Genomic DNA, 17,135 nt, shown 5'->3' on the forward strand with positions numbered 1-17,135 from the left:
ATGTTTTGCCGTAATTTGATCAAATTTGCTGTAAAATTGGCTGTTAAAAGTTATTTCTGGTCAAGAACATGACAAACGTCACTAACTCACGTACATAGGGTTCATGGTGGGTCCTTTGCACCTCATGGGGTGCTGGTAACTAACTGTCGCACCGCTATTGCACCCGCGATCCCAGCAGAGAAGGCCCCGCTGGAGCTCAGCGGTCTAATAATAACAGGATAAAAGCTGAAGGACGCAGCATCCTCTCTCTCTCTCTGTCCTTCTCTTTCTATCAGCGCTCTCATCCCGTTCAAAGTCGCATGTGAAGATTGTGTTTTTTAAGATAACCAGGGAGTCTTAACAGTGGTGTGTGTGTGTGTGTGTGTGTGTCTAACTGCCCGAGTGAGTGGGTGCGTTTCCTGGCCTGAAATGTCAGATTTCAACAGTCATCCGCTGTTGGTTTCTGTTCAGCTCAGCTCAGGTCGGAGCTGCTGGTCTATCAGCGCTCTGCAGATGGTCAGAGATTACAGTCAGTCCCACAAATAAGACCGCCGGGCAAACGGCCTCATACGAACGAGCTGAATCAGACCTCGCAGGAGCTCATAGGCCGCAGAAGAATGTGAGGAGTGAGTCCAGGTTCAAGTACCCGGTCCAGTTCCTTCTTTCTTTACGGCTCACTGACGCCGTGTGGAAGTATAAAGACTGTATTATTTGTGCTGGTGGTTGTAGTTGGAGGTCAGGAGCAGCAGCTGCAGCTGCACAGTAGTACCACTTATTCATAGCTTTGGCACCAGAAGCAACAATAGCAGGCGGAATGAGTAGCAGTCGTATTTGTAGTGGCAATAATACCACTGTTATTGGTAGCAGAAGTACTAGAGTAGGTACAAGTGGCAGAAATACCACCAGCACCAGTCAAAATAACGTTAAACTCTTACATTTTCCTGGCTTTGAAGACTCATAAAGCACATTGTACTGTTTAATAATAAGTTATTATTAATATGTTGTTGTTACTTTTACTATTACACGATAACCATGCCTAGTTGTGGCAATAGGAACCTTTTTTGTAGCAGATTGTTTTGTCGTAGAGCTTGTGAGAGAAGACACAGTTTGTACGTGAGAAGTTATGTCGGTGAACCGTCAGTAGCTGGAAGCAGCTGTGGTTTTAGTCGTAGCGGAAGAGGCCTTGGTAACAGTCATATATGGAACCTGAAGTAGTGGAAGTAGTCCTGTCGACTGAAGTAAAAAATCTGTGTCGTGCTTGTAACAGCAGTACTGTATTAGCAGTACTATTAGCAGTAGTTTTTATAGTATAATAGCAGTAGTCATACGTTCTCGTAGGACTGTATTTATCAAAACTAATAGTCTGAGTAGTTTTTGTGAATAATAGCAGTGTTTCTTACTGTGATTATTAATTCCTGTCATGCTGCCAGCCCCCCCTACCAGCACCCGCCCACACACACACACACACACACACACACACACACACACACACACACACACACACACACACACACACACACACACACACACACACACTCCCCCTGCTCATGTCATCAGTCCAGATCTAGATTGGACTTAATGACTGTGTGCTGCATGCATACAGCCCATAACTCAACGTAACATACTGACCCACTGACTGACTGCCCGGCCAGAAGAAAAGTGTGTGTGTGTGTGTGTGTGTGTGTGTGCAGCTTCATTGACTGTGTGAGAGGGACTACTTCTGTCTGTTTGATCATGTTCAAGCCTCGGCGTTGTATTCACAGCACAAGAAAACGTTCGGGTACATCAATGCAAACTGTCGATTCAAAATCTCTATTAAGATACAGCTCCACCACAGCGGCGTGATGTCGCTGCCGTTACAAATGACAGCGATCCACCGAGAGGCCACGCTCGTTAAGATACAGTGTTTTCTGAGAAGAGAGCCGGAAACTAAATGAAATTGACGGAGGCAGTAAATTGCAAGCTAAATGGATTTTCCGTCTTGTCTTTTTTGGAAATGTACTGCATCATTCCCACTTCTAGGAACTTTGCATCCACTCATCCACATTCATATCCAAATTATGATTTTTATCAAGTTCGGAAAGCCGAGTGGAAATTCAATTCAATCACATGTTCCTCAGAACAGAGTTATTCAATTAGATCGATGGGGACGATCTTTCCAGCGAATGAGTGAGTCATGTGATGAATGGGGGGAAACCTGTTGAGTGATTGCTGACAGAGTTTCCATGGACGCTCCAGGCTCATTGCACAACAGTCTGTCCACCGAATCCGTCCAGAAGAGACATTTGTTCTGTCACAACCGCCAGCATAAGTCTTCATCAGCTGCTCTGTTGTGATGCAGCCAAATGCGTTTCTTTGTTTTTGTCTTCACATGAAATATAACTGACATTAACTGACTCTCTATAAACGGGTTACTCAAATCTAATCAGCTCTTGAGGGACTTTTTTTTTTACTGGATATATTTTTGATGATGAAAGCTGAGGGAAATGCACCTCATTTGTATTTCATATTTAGGGTAACATTAGCCTCTCCCTCTACCTGTCTGACTCTCTTGTGAGACCTGGTCGTCTCATGTTTTTATGATGCTCCTCCTTTTCCATCCGTCTGCATGTCGTCCATCACTGAGGATGAGCAACTCCCAACTTTCTGTCACAAGAGAGAGAGAGACAGACAGACGGACAGACAGATGGACAGAGAGAGACAATCAGACAGAGGGAGAAAGAGAGAGAGACAATCAGACAGAGAGAGAGAGAGAGAGAGAGAGAGAGAGAGAGAGAGAGAGAGAGAGAGAGACAGACAGAGGGAGAAAGAGAGACAGACAGCGAGAGAGAGAGAGAGAGACAGACAGAGAGAGACAATCAGACAGAGGGAGAAAGAGAGACAGACAGACAGAGAGAGACAATCAGACAGAGAGAGAGAGACAATCAGACAGAGAGAGAGAGAGAGACAATCAGACAGAGAGAGAGAGACAATCAGACAGAGAGAGAGAGAGAGGGAGAGAGAGAGACAATCAGACAGCGAGAGAGAGAGAGGGAGAGAGAGAGACAATCAGACAGCGAGAGAGAGGGACAGGGAGAGGGAGAAAGAAGGCAGAATATAAAACTACAGGAGCTTGTAATAGTGTTTCCTTCACATTAATTATCTGCAGTCATTCCTATAAACACAGTGATAAAACTGATATACCTCCTTTTCTGCCTTTGCCTCTCCTCTCCTCTCCTTATCTCTACTGAAATGTCCTTTGTCCCTCCCTTCTTCTTTCCTCTTTTATCCTCCTTTTCATCTGTTTTCTCTACCTCCTTTTCCTCTCCTCCTTTTGTGTACCCTATGTTGTCTTTTCTCTCATCTTCCTATCTCCTTCTTTATTCTCCACCTTTTTGTCTCCCTTCTCCTTTTTCCTCCATTATTTTCTCCTCTTTTCTGCCCTTATCTTCTCCTGTCCTCTCTTCTTATTCCTTCTCCTCCCTTTCCCTCTGGTAACTTTATTTATTCTTCACATTTTTCCTCCTCTCCTCCCTTTTCCTTCCTCCCTTTCCTTTCTCCCCCTTCTCACATCTCCTCCATTTTTCCTCTCTTCCTCCTCTCCTCCCTTCTCTCTTCCTTTCTTCTCTTCTTTCCTTCTCTCCTCATTTTTTATCTCATCTACTCCCCCTTTCTCTCAAATCTCTTTTTGACACTTTTTTCTACCATGGTCAAAAATAGAGCAGGTAAAAAGAATACACATTAGGGGACTGAGTGAGGAAAGGATGGGGGGGAGATGGAGAGACGGAGGGGGGAGCGAGGGAGTAGGACGGGGGAGAAGAGCAAATAAAGCACGAATAAGGAGGCTTAGAAAGTGATGATAAAAGTGGAGTCATACGGTTGATTTATTTCTGCCGTGTGTGTGTTGCTTGTTTTCCTGTGCGTGTGTGTGTGTGTGTGTTCTTGGCTGATGTCCTTGACGATATGACTGATAATGTCGATGCTTCAGGTCGCTGTAATAGCAGACTGTGTGTGTGTGTGTGTGTGTGTGTGTGTGTGTGTGTGTGAGTGTGTGTTCACATTATACGTGAGAAATATTGTGTCTGCTTGAACACACACTCTCCCTCAGGTCTTAAAAACACTGCATCACACACAAGCACACCTTGTTTGTCTTGATAAAATCCTCCTACATGCACGTTATTTTAATCATTATGTGTGTGTATATACAGTATATACACATTTTTACTCCTTCTTGTCTCGGTCTCAGACATTGAGGACTCTGGTTTTTATTTCAAGACCATAACTGTGGAAATATTGCTGAACCGCCTGTGCATTGTCTGACTTGTTCTTTTTTACTGTGTTTGCTCATATAAAACTCCCCACAAAATCTCCCCTGCAATGCCGTTATACATATCATGGTACACTAACACATGCCAATGTATTCTGTGGGTGTTTTCACAGGAAAGTGGATCTTTCACATCAATGTGAGGGGTGTCTATGGTTTGCATGTTCCACGTGTTATCGAGTGTGGGACTCGCCCTGGTCTGGTTTCGGTCTTGTCTCAGTCTCGATACACTCATGACCTGGTCTCGGTTTAGGCGGTCTTGACGACAACACTGCCACAGCACCTCGGCAGTCGTTCCCTCGCTTCTTCCTCCTTCCTCTCCCCCTCTCATCTCTCTACTTCCTTTGTCAGTGGGCGGTTCTCGTTTGTCTTAAACGCCTCCTCATGTGCGCCTTTTCCTCGCATCTTATCCCCATGTAAGGAGAAATGTAAAGAATACGATGTAAGTGAGGGAAGGGAGGAGACCACCTGCTGAGAGATGGAGGAACAGATCTGAGGACAGAGGAAACACCGTTTGTAATGAAATGAGACATCGTTTCCTCTCAGGCAATGCGACGGGAACAGTCAAAAAAACAACAACCCCGCATGTTAATTTACACCCAAAAGCAAGACCACAAACTCACAAGAAAAACTGCAGCGGAAAAACCACTCAAACATCCAGGGGAGCATTAAAATGATGCCAGGGATCCAGTCAACACTGCACATTGAGAGATTCAGGCTTTTCCAGACAAATGCTGCTCAACGCCTTTCAGCATCTGTTCTTCGTATTCCTCACCTGCTCTTGTGTTACGCTGACGTTTTTTGAAGATTTTCAGAAGATTTATGTCCAAGACGAACTATTGAGTCATTTTTCTTATCAGTAATGATCTTTTCATGGGCAGTCTGAGCCCACGGACTGTGAGGATCTCTTCCTCTGAAGACGCTCAGAAACAGAATTTTTAAAACGAGTCGAAGTAAATATCTCCGCTTTGACCAAACTTTTCTTTCTTCCTCTCTCCTCCTCCCGCCCTGCAGGTATTTCGTACTGACTTCATTACGGCCATGAAGCTCCCGGACTCGGCCCAGCTCGGCCCGGACGACTTCTACGTGCTCTCGGACCCTTGGAGACAAGAGTGGGAGAAGGGGGTGCAGGTCCCCGCCAGCCTGGAGGCCATACCAGAGCCCGTGGTCAGGTAGGACACCACTGTTTAAGGACATGAGAGTAGCACACAAAGTATTGTTATCTGTTTCAACTGTGATGCACTACTAGTTCAACCTTTGGCTGCAGAGATACTGTGTCGCCATCTAAACACACTGGCAGAGTTCCCACAGTCACAAAGATCCTGGAAAGGTTATGAGATTTCAACTTTTGCTTGCCTTGACTAATAGTTGTTTTGGACAATTGCCAAATTGTCAATGGACTTCTGGAATGTGAGACTGTAGTTGGTACAACCTTCACAATTCAATTTGGTGAAATTGAAAGAATAACTGCACACTTAAATGTGTGTTTTTTTACTTTTTTAGTGACCACTGTGTATCGTTACAATCACAGCACAAGCCTGTTCCCTCCTTTCTTTGGACAGTAAATGAACACTCTTGTCCTGTGCTGGGACAAGAGTGTGTGGGTGAAGCATTAACGTGCTAGCTTTAGCATGCTAATTCCACCATGTTTTCATGCTACAACACACCGGTTCCGGAAAACGAGCGGGCTCTTTGCCAGCGGCTGGATCGCAGCCGAGAGGAGAGCAGGCGGACTCTACGGCGGCGACGGTCTCTCTCCGGAGCTGCCGTACTTTCTCTCCTCCCGGCGAAGTAGCCCCCCTGAGATGGGGGAGTGAGGTTGGAGGGGCCGCGAGGTGCGCTAGCTAACTCCTGTTTCATTTGTGGTCCGGTAAACGGTAAATACATCAAATTCAGTGCCCCGTATCGCTTTTCTCAAAGCTACTGTAGCGGCCATATTTGCCGATGCTTTCGTGGGCGTGGTTTAATCTCTTCACCCCTTTTGCCATTTTTCCAAAAATGATGCTGTGGGTGGGAATACATGCACACACGCACCTCCAAGCAGGAATCCACCATCTCTTGCTAATTCGTACACGAACGCACACACTATGGGTTTGGATGCACGTGAAACATGAACACACACACACACACAGAAGCAAGCTGGTAGGCAGATGTGTGCAGACATGCACTTCGACCCACTTAAATTCATACTGTAGATTAGTCTGGGCACGCTCTCTCTCTTTTCCCCCAGTAGGCTGTTGTGGCTCTCTAGTACTACTGCAGCTGCTTCACATACCCGTGTGGTTTGTTTGGCGTTTTAGGAACTCATGAAAATGTTAGACAGACATGTCACACTGGGAGGCCACACACACACACACACACACACACACGCACACACATTCTCTTTGGGAAACAGACAAATTATCCAGTCATGTGAGATTTGGACAAATGTTGCACTTTTTTTTTTACCTGCTTCGAGAAAACCAGATGCGGAGGAAGCTCGCTCTCAACAAAAAAGACAAATAAAGGAAAAGTAAAAGCTTCGTCAACTCAGATTTCATAGCAAAGTGACATTTTAAACAGACAAAAAGCTGCTGAACATGATATGTTGAAAATGAAAAGGCTGAGTAATAATGTGGTAAATGTTTTCCACCTCTTGTTTTTGTGAGAGTTGAAATGCGTTTTCGTCTCGTCTCTGCTCTTGACTGGAGTTTAAGGCCTTTGGTCCACTTTGTCATGTCTTGTTCTCCACTCAATTCAAGGACTTTGCTGCAGCAAGTTAAAAAACATAAAATAGTCATTCAGTCTGGTTGGTCGTAAAAGCTGAAAACAGTTTTGCCATGCTTAATAGCAACTCTAACCTGTTGGATCCAATAACGTCAAAGAAACACGTCACAATGAAACAAACAAAAGATAAATCAAATAGTGTTGCCAAATATAATGGCATACCTAATAAGGGAACTAGAGAACCTGAAACACATCGTTGACTCTCATGTGAAAAGGCTTGCATTAGCAGTTTTACCTGCGTGAGGAATTAAGGTGCAGTTCAATGGCAGTGCGGTAGTGCTTTAAACTTGCATTCTCTCTAGTGTCCACCAGGGGGCGACTCCTCTGGTTGTATAGAAGTCTATGAGAAAATGACTCTACTTCTCTCTTGATTTATTACCTCAGTAAATATTGTAAACATGAGTTTACGTCCACTTCTTTGTCTCCGACAAAGACAGAAGAATGAACGATTTCCTCACAGTCTTAATGAGGGCAGAAGACAAAGTTAATAAATAACAGAGAGGAAAATACAAAAGAAAATCTGGATCATCTTCATGATTCTAAGATTTAAAAAGGATAAATGTGTCACACTCACTGTTTGCATTGTCTAATATCTCAGAGGACACACACACACACAGCAGTATGGAGCTAACAGATTGAAGAGAGCCTGAAGGCAGAGAGACAGATGAGCGGATTGGGAGAGAAGGAGCAATGGCAGAGATAGATAAGGAAAGATGGATGAATGGGGGCTAATATATTATCTTACAGCGGGATGAAGTGACATACAGTGATGCTGAAATGGACTGGTGATGAATAGATGGGGAGATAGAGGTGAAGAGGGATGAGTGTAAGTGTGACTGCCATTTGTTCATCTTTTTCCTGCCGTCTATCATCTTGAAGCCACGACTTTTCCTTTCCTTTTCCTCGCTCTGTCCTCTTGACATGTTCAAGCTGAAATCACCAGCGAGACTTCCTTGGTTTTAAGCCCGTACGAGTCTCTGCGGTCGGGCAGAATTCTAGCGGTAGGAAACCTTATTCCCACACAGGAAGTGAAGGCTTTCCAGTATTAGGTTTGAAAACGGCCTCCAAGCAAGAAATAAGCTTACATGCTTAAATGTATCAGTGACTGGGAAAACGCACATATGAGGACATTTGTAATTACTAGTTTCTCTCGCAGCCAAGAGGAACTACAAAAGCACCAAAGCACATCAGTTCAGCTGCCGGTCGGACTCCAAAAGCACAACATCGATTGTGTTTTAGTAATTTCTCTCACTGCCTGAAGGGTAGAGATTTCAGTTATCTAGAGAGCAAATTAACCCTTTCTGCTAGCTAGTAGAGAGCTGGCTAGCGATTTAGCTATCGCCAAATCTGTGGTTTTTGATTGAATTGAAGATCATTTTTTTTGAATACTCCATGGTTAAACATGCATAGCGGCTTTGACGCCATCTAGATACCAGCACCTGTAAAGATCAATCATCAATATGTTTGCTCTAGTTGTTATTTCTTTGAGGCTCCATGGTGCATCTTTGACTGCAACGTGAACCCAAACATGAAGTGAAGTGACGGTGAAAGTATAAGTTTCCCTCTCCTGCCCTCTTCATCTCTCCAATTATGTCGTGTTTCTTTCCTTTTAGACATTTTTGTCCTGATCCAACTCCCCTGTTTCAGTTTCTCTCTCTCTCTCTCTCTCTCTCTCTCTCTCTCTCTCTCTCTCTCTCTCTCTCTCTCTCTCTCTCTCTTGTCTGTCTTCATCTCTACATGTCTTCTTTCTCCGGCTTCCCTGCTTCCACTCCCACCTTCCTCTCTTACTTTTGCTCTATTTCAGCCACAGGCGCAGACACATTTTTCTTTTTTCTTTTTTTATGAATGATGACATCATCTCCAAAAATTGTTGGAGAGGAAAAGGGCTGCGGGCCCTGTCTGGCTTTGACAACACTCCTGTTCTACCTCTCTCTCTCCCTCTCTCTCTCTCTCTCTCTCTCTCTCTCTCTCTCTCTCTCTCTCTCTCTCTCTCTCTCTCTCTCTCTCTCTCTCTTCTTGGAACACTTTGGCCACTGCGGCATGCTTTTCGGTGAAACCGTTGTGGTGAAGAGGTCATTGTGGTTCGATGTCTTTTTTTTTTTTTTTGCCAAAACACTGCAGGAGAGACGCGGGAGAGTCGTCTCTCCTTTCTTCTCCGTCTCCCCGTCCTTCTCCACCCACTGTCCTTTGCCTTCTATCTCTCATTATCCTCCTCCTCTGTCTATTTTCCCTCTAGTGTTTCTCTAAACTCTTTCTCCACCCACTGCCTCTCATCTCCTTTCCAAGTTCTCTCTTTCCCCCTCTGACTTTCCTCTTGCTTGCCCCCCCCACCTCTTTGGCCATCCCTCCTCCCCTCTGACTATTTTATTTTATCACTCCCCCCCCCCCTCTTTTTTCCCTTCTTTCTCTCCCGCTCCACGGTTTTGTCGGGGCTGAGTGGAAGTAATTCGCCGTTGCGTAACACCGGCTCTGTGCAGACAGTGAATGGGGCCTTGGCAGCGACTCGACAGCCTCGGTCCCCGATGACAACGGCGTGCCGGAGAGGGAAATAATTACACATACACAGGAGAAGATCTGCGCCTTTTCACTAAATGAACGAAAATGAGATAGAGGTTATTTTATTTATTGCTTTATTTTTACCCGTTGTTTGTGGTTTGGCTGAACACGTCGGCTTTCTGAACGGGAAGCATCACACGGAGAGACTCCTTACCAGAGTGGTTTATGCACTGCTGGACAAAAAGATAGCTTTTTGTTGAGGTTATATTTTTGTGTGGCTTGTTCTTTCGACGGCTCGACTGCTTGGTCATCGTGCAAATGTTCTACAGACTTTTAAATGTTCAAAAAGCGTTTGATTTATTGGTCGACACACTTCGAGAATCCATGGTGCTCAAGGGATGTAGAGCTCAAGCGCAGTTGAGATTGCAGGACAATGGCATGCATCACATGATCCCCAGTGGTGGAATATCTGCAGGTCGGGTTTCTGTGATGATATGTAAAACTTGGGTCTGGCACGCACGGATGCTATGTAAAACATTCAGCCAACAATCTTTAACTCCTGCCCAGAAGGGACGGAAGGTATGGACACAGAGAGAGGACGTACATGGCATGGGAAGTGGCAGCCGACATCATTTGACTAGATGGCATTCCTATGGAACATCATACAGTATGTAAAACCGTGGTTTGTTATTCATTGACCAGGTTTCTGTTGATGTATCCAAATGCATCAGTTTGACACACACGAACACACACACACGAACAGCAAAGCACTGCGATGACCTAAACTTTGTGCTTCCTGATTCTTAAATGTAGTTTTTCAGCTCAAAAAGTCTGCTTTACTCTGCAGTTAGACTCTAGTGGAGGAAAGAAAAACACAACAATTCCTTCATAGTCTGTGATTTTCATTGTCTTCTTTGGAGGAATTCATCTTGGAAATTCTTCTGTAACTTTTGCTGTCTGGAAAGAGAGAGTCAGGAACACCTGCAATAAATGTGACATTTGTTTTTCCTCCTCAATGCATGTGATGAAGAGGAATAGCCAGATAAAGGTCAAGACAGAGGCACTGCTGCAAGAACATTAAGGCCAAAGGAAAAACACAAGGAAAAAGAAAAGCAAGGGAGGGAAAAGAGTGGCGGTTAGATGACTGAAAAGATAACTTTCTGGCCCAGCTGCAGCCTTTTGTGTGTGTGTGTGTGTGTGTGTGAATGTTCCCTGTCATCAGCGTGCGTTCCATGTCCACACATTTTATTTAAGTGTGTCTGTTTGTTCGTATCGTCCACAACAACATCTGGAAATTCCCCCAAGATTCATCTGCTTCTTCCAAAGCAGCTCTCAGTCAGACGACGAGATGACTAAAAGCAGCGTCGTCAGCCCCGTCGTGCCCAGGGTCAGTGGGTGCACACGGAACCAATGGCTTCTACACTGTCGTGGCTGTCGATGAATGTTGTTCGTTCGATGGATGAATGGAAGACGCGCATACATCTACTGTGTGTTGAGCCTGTGCTGCTCTGGGACATGCAGACTGTTATCCACGTAACAATGAAGGAGAAGGTATAAAGACACACAAAGGGTGGTGGATGGGTCCATTGCACCGCAATCTTTCAGCGAGGAGACCGATGTTCGTTCGTCGTGTGAAACGAGAAGTCAACGTTGATTTATTTGTCACGTTACTTTTGCACTTCAGTAACGGCGCTTCTGTAGTTATTCTAACCCAAACGACAATACTACCTTAAATCTGACAAAGTAGTTGTGTTGCGTGAACCTAACTGAGTTGTTTCCTGTGAGGACGGACTTTTATTTTGTAGACTGTGTATGCATTAAACGAGTGGAAGTCGACACTTGTTGCTGGACTTTCATAGGAAAGCGGGAAAAATGAGGAGTAACTTTTTCTATGAAGACACGTGGAAGTAACTGTTGTGTGTTTTACTGTTTCTCTGTGCAGCCTTTATTGGAAGTGTGTTTACCTATAGTCGCATAACTGTGCACAGGTAGTATTAGTAGTGGTAATATTTCACTCTCAGAATTCAAACACTGTGATTTCAGAAAGTAGGTGCCCTGTTTAGTGAATACCAAGTGATTATAGACGGCGTCGGTGTTTTTCGTGAGGTCAATATGGGAATAAGATCGGTCGGAGCTGCTGCCTGCCTCCCGAGATGTCTCACTCAAGAGCTGACTGATGGGATACTTACTGACTTGATGACTTTATAAGTACAAACTGGATGTCTTGATGATGTGAGCGGCATCGGGGATGAACCAGAAGCTGGATAGATCAAGGATGGATGACTTACTGACCACATTAACTCATCACCACATTGCTATGCGGGTTCAACGGGTGTATTTTTCGACCACAGGCTGATTTGGTTGCTTTTGGCTGCATGACGGAATATGAGAACTGTTTTTCTTAAAAAATATGGCCTAAGGAGCTAAATTGGACCTGTGCGCCTGTATCTGGTAGGTCCCCAGATGACAAAACTAATAACATGTTGTAGTGAGAAATTGCTTTTGATCTCCTTTACTTTTTAAACTTGCAACTGAGGCCAGAGGGGAACCGTAATGGCAACATAATAATAACACATTCTCATCTCTGGATGAGCACATCAAGTCACTGGGTGCATCTTTCACCACGGCTAAAGGAGACAGCCTTTTCTGACTGAACCATGCCTGGTTGATTGAGTCATCGGCTGGCAGAGTAACCGACCAGTCGTTTAGCACTTTTCAGGCTCGCTGCCTCACTGGCTAACCGACCACGGTGACCACTTGCCGGCTCGCCTGTCGACCGCCTGGCAGAACAGCCATTTCCCTTGACTGACTGACTGGATGGGTCAATGGGTGGTTGAAAGAAAATAAGAAGAACATTCTCTACCCTCTCATTACCACAGTATGAGGCAGGGTCGCCCGGGAGCTTTATTAATCACGTAAGAGACGAGCTGCCTTGTTCGCTGAGTGACATCTGGCCGTCTGAGTGAACTTTCTTCTTCAACTAATGGCCATTATCCAACCAAATAGCACAATGGCTGCTCGAGCGGTCCATCTTGGACCACGTTTCTGGGCCAGCTGCCTGACTGTATCGACTGACCGGCTGGCTTGCTGTCTGGCTGGCCGACCGCACCGACATGTCAAGAGAAGTTGGAACTGGCAGCCCGATTCTCTCTTTGACCGCAGTTGGCCAGAACTGAGCCGGTTTTTCGGGTTCCAGCGGGTGTGAGTCAGACTCCGGCTAAACCCATTCACCTCTGAAAGGCTTGCGGGCAAAGACTGGCTTTATCTTGGGGGACTGGAACCTGGGAAATTTAAACATTCCACCTCCAAACAAAAGCTTTTGACCTGCTGAGTTGTGTGTGTTTAGGGGCCGGCAAATCAGCCAAAACCTAAATGTGTTGGCGCGTGCCCACTCCACATTCCCCACCCAGAGATTCAGTTGGCAGATTTTGATGTATATAACCTTTATTTAACCAGGGTACGGTCATTGAGTGCCATTGACAAAAAAAAGAAAATTATAATTTGGAGGCTGGATGGAAAGAGGGGAGCGCTGGTCTGAGTTGATAAATGAATGCAGCTTTTCTTAAATTGCATTGGGAGAAAAACAACTTGGTGTGTGTGTGTGTGTGTGTGTGTGTGTTTATATGTGTTAAAGCATTTCCCCGGATCACAGCTCAGCATGTGTGGCGTGTGCGGCTGGCGGTGTTTACTGCAGGCAACCCCCGGCCTCAGAGTGGGTCGGTTTTGTTGAGTATTTGTGTGTTTACGCACATTGCTCCCCACATGGATGTGACCGAACGGAGCCATGTGTGGATGGTCTGGACCGTGTGCGTTCAGGGTGCCTTCGGACGCACGGTTTATTTCTGCACGCTTTGTGCGGGTATCTGTTTGTATGCGTGTGAGTTATCCCTTTGAATGTCGTACAGTTATATTAGGGCTGGGCGATATGGCCTAAAAAAAAAATCTCCGATTTTTTTACAAAAAATCCGATTCACGATTTAAATCGATTTTTTTCCCCCAAAATTTTTTGCAGATGACAGAAGCTGTTGAAAACAATTTTTTCTTTTATTTTGTGATGATTTTCCCAAGTAGGTTGATAAAAATAAAGTGCAAACAAAACCTGAACATTGTAGAAAGGTGCCTGTAGTATACAAAAAGTATTTGGTCACTCTTTTGTTTGCCTGAATCATTTAAATATAAAATTAAATTAAACATAACATTAAATGGCATTAAATAGTAGCCTTCCATTGTAAACAACTGTGCAAATGTAACTTTTTACAGTAAGCTTTTCTAACTGAATACACTGATACAAACACAGCATGAAATAAAATGTATGTGACCCTTTAACATTCACATTTTCAAAAGTGCAACATCTGATCTAACATCAACATAACATATTTTGCACAGTAAATAAGTGCATGTAAACAAAATCAAGTGCATTCACAACATAACCAACAGTATTAAACAGTAGTGCATGTTTTTTCTAAATATTTTTTGCCAGGAAGACAAGCCTGTCTACTACCTCTGGCTTCAGGCATGCACGGTGGCATGTAACAATGCCCCCCCACACACTGAAAAGCCTCTCAGAGGGGGCACTTGTAGCTGGCACAGAGAGGTATTTCTTTGCTAAAGTACTTAGCCTTGGAAAGTTAAGTTGGTGACGCTTCCACCAGTCAAGTGGATCGGTGTCTGGGTCAACCTGCTGGACCACAGGTCAGTTGTTGCGGAGTAGAATGACATCCCCTCCAGCTCCGCAGAGATCCTTTGGCGTGTACTATTGTACAGCCGAGGCAAGGCAACGTCAGAAAAATGTTTACGGCTTGGTAGCACGTACCTGGGGTCCAAAGCTTTGAGACGGTGAATAAACCCCGGCTTTTCCACGGTGTATATGGGCACCATATCTTTTGCGATATACATCGCGACTGCATCCGTGATGGCTTTCCACCGGGCACTCTTCTTCTCATGCGGAGTACAGTTGGTGAATGTCTCCAAAATGCTGGGTTGTTGTTGTGAGGTGGCGGCGGCGGCGGCCAGCAGTGAAGCTGCTGGCCGCCATTGTTTTAGTTTGTAAACAATGCGCGCGCACTCTACTACGGGAACCCAACGGGGGGGAGGGGTGGGGGCGATTTTCTCGATTTTCAATAAAACACATCGCCTTAAAGCACACATTCGAATTAATCGATTAAATCGATTTATCGCCCAGCCCTAAGTTATATGTACGCTGCACTCCCTCTTATTTAGACGTACACAAACGCACAATTACTCCCCTTCGCTCACTTTCTTTACTTTGAAGGAGCAGTTGGCATCCTCTCGTCTCCTACAGTAGTTCCTCTGTGGTGAGGCAGATCAAAGCCCTTTGCCTTCTGCACTGTGGGTTCAGCAACATCTGGACCACGCCGTCCGCCTTTTACCAATTTACCATCTGCCAGCCTCACTTGACTGGTGTGTGTGTGTGTGTGTGTGTGAGAGTGAAACAGATACTGAGAGAGAGAGTGAGACACAGGAGAAGATGGTAGATAGATAGTGGAGTTCCCCTTCTCTCTTTCACTGATCTGTGTGTCCGTGCACGCTCGATTTGACAAACACCGCCACACTTAATGTGTCAACTGACCTTTGTATCTTCCTCTTCTTGTCTTTCTTTCCTTCTTCCTTCTCCCTAGAGATGTTCCAATATCATTTCTTACTTCGCGATACCGATTCTGATACCTGAACGTAAGGGTAAAAAACGAACACCGTTAAACGGGTCATAATTCGCTCACTAATATATTTTTTTTAATGAAAACATCTCCGTCAAACAACTGTATTTTTTCAAGTTTCTCGGCAAAAACAAAATTGACCAGATCACATTTGAACACATCAATGATAACCGACCGGGCAGGATGTACGGTATGAACTCGTGCACTCGCTGATACCCGATCCAGCATTTAAAGCTGAATCAGAGGAATATCTGACTCTGGTATCGGATCAGAATAACTGAATACTTTTCCCCTCCCTGGGTCTTAGTGCATCGCTCAAAGACATTTCAGCAGGTTTGATCATGCTAGAGTGTGTGTGCATGACCCTCCTTATTATCAGTGCCAGTTTTTCATATTCCCACCGTCCACCAGCACGGCTGCCACGACGAGGCCATTGACTTTAACGGTCACATAAGGGAGGCGTTTGCACCCTGACTGGCCACTTAAACCCAACCGCCTCCAGGAGGGTAAACACTGTTCACTGCCGCTTTGTGTCCCAGAGGAGTCCACAGGCCCAGGCCTCACATAAAATATCCTCCTTGGATTTAGATGGATGAATATAAAAAGGATAGATTTCTCTTTTTGAGCAATGAGACAAAAGTGCATCTGATAATATGACTTTGTTGCCATTTGTCTAAGTAGCAGATACTTGAACAAACAGCAATCTGACTTGTGTGTGTTGACAGTGGACATAATGTAGAGCAGAGAAGAAGGTTTAAATGGTTTGATGTTCTGATGGATAGGATTACTTGTTTCAATCTACATTAGGAGTTATTGAAAGGCCTTTAAGGTTAAGATTTCATTTGGCCACACTTGCACACAAATGTTGGTAGAAGTGATGTAACTAATGCACAAGTTAGCATCGTCATATCCCATAAATACCCGTTATCAAGCACAGGAAACCCCTGAAAACATGCACTGATAATAACAGTAGCTCGTGTTAAAAATGACTCACTCGCTGTCTCACTCTCTTATTTCACAGCAATAAGGATAAACAAAAAAAAGAAGAGTGGGAATGAGGGGGAGAAAGAGGAGGCGATGGAGGGATTTAGGGAGATGAACGAGGGACAGAGTAAGACAAAATGGAGGGATGGAGACACAGTGGGGAGGAGGGGTGTTGATGGGTGAGGAACTGAGGGAATAAGTAAACAAACAGGTAGATGAGGCGGTTGAGTGGAGCGGTACAACGACTGTCGATCTGCTGGGAATGACAAAGAGGAAAAGAGAGGGATGGACACACAGCAGAGCTTTTCCATCGCTCTATCAAACAACCATCATCCGTCTCTCCTCTCCCTCGTGTTGCCGATCTGCTGTTTTCTGAGAATGTGGGTTTAATCGAAGCTTTCAGGCACAGAATTAAAGCAAGCGGGAATGCATCTCCGAGGAGCCGACTTGAAGCGGCGCTAACTCTAAGAAGAAATTGAAAGAAAGCTCATCAAAACGGCCCAGCGGTAGGCGAGGAGGGTTTTTGAGGCTCAAGTTGATGCATTGTTTCCACTGCAATAAGAAAATCCTTAATTTCCTGCGGAGGGGACAAAAAAAAAGAGAAAAATGTGCTAGCATCTCTTTTTATTGTTTACTTGTTGAGGAATAACCGTTGATTGATTGGTTTTTATTGGCTTTTAATGTTCCTGCCACAGTTTTGAGTTAAACATTTGGCCTTAAAAATATCAAGTGAAAGAATGCGAATCACTGTTTCCTGAGGCAAGAGTTCAAAACCCAAAGCTTTTTAGTTTCCAGTCACGTAAGACGAAGAAAAGCAAACAAACAAACGAAAAGCTTTGTGATGTTTGGAGTTTTTGGCGTCCAACTACTGAAAGCGATTACCAGAATAGTTTCTGATTCAATTGTAATCCACCTCGCGCTTTAACTACTTT

At 44.7% G+C, this 17,135-nt stretch overlaps 1 protein-coding gene across 1 annotated transcript in view; it reads left to right on the forward strand.

Moving 5' to 3' along the window:
• jade2 (jade family PHD finger 2) overlaps positions 1 to 17,135 on the forward strand; it is a gene marked incomplete at its 5' end in the record, with an annotated part of 117,238 nt that overhangs the window by 18,759 nt on the left and 81,344 nt on the right. The window contains one exon of the mRNA XM_079283303.1: positions 5,297 to 5,454. Within this exon, the coding sequence (XP_079139429.1) occupies positions 5,297 to 5,454 (158 nt within the window). The remainder of the gene's footprint in view (positions 1 to 5,296; positions 5,455 to 17,135) is intronic.

This window comes from Melanostigma gelatinosum, assembly GCF_949748355.1.
Source record: "Melanostigma gelatinosum genome assembly, chromosome: 14".
NCBI lineage: Eukaryota > Metazoa > Chordata > Actinopteri > Perciformes > Zoarcidae > Melanostigma > Melanostigma gelatinosum.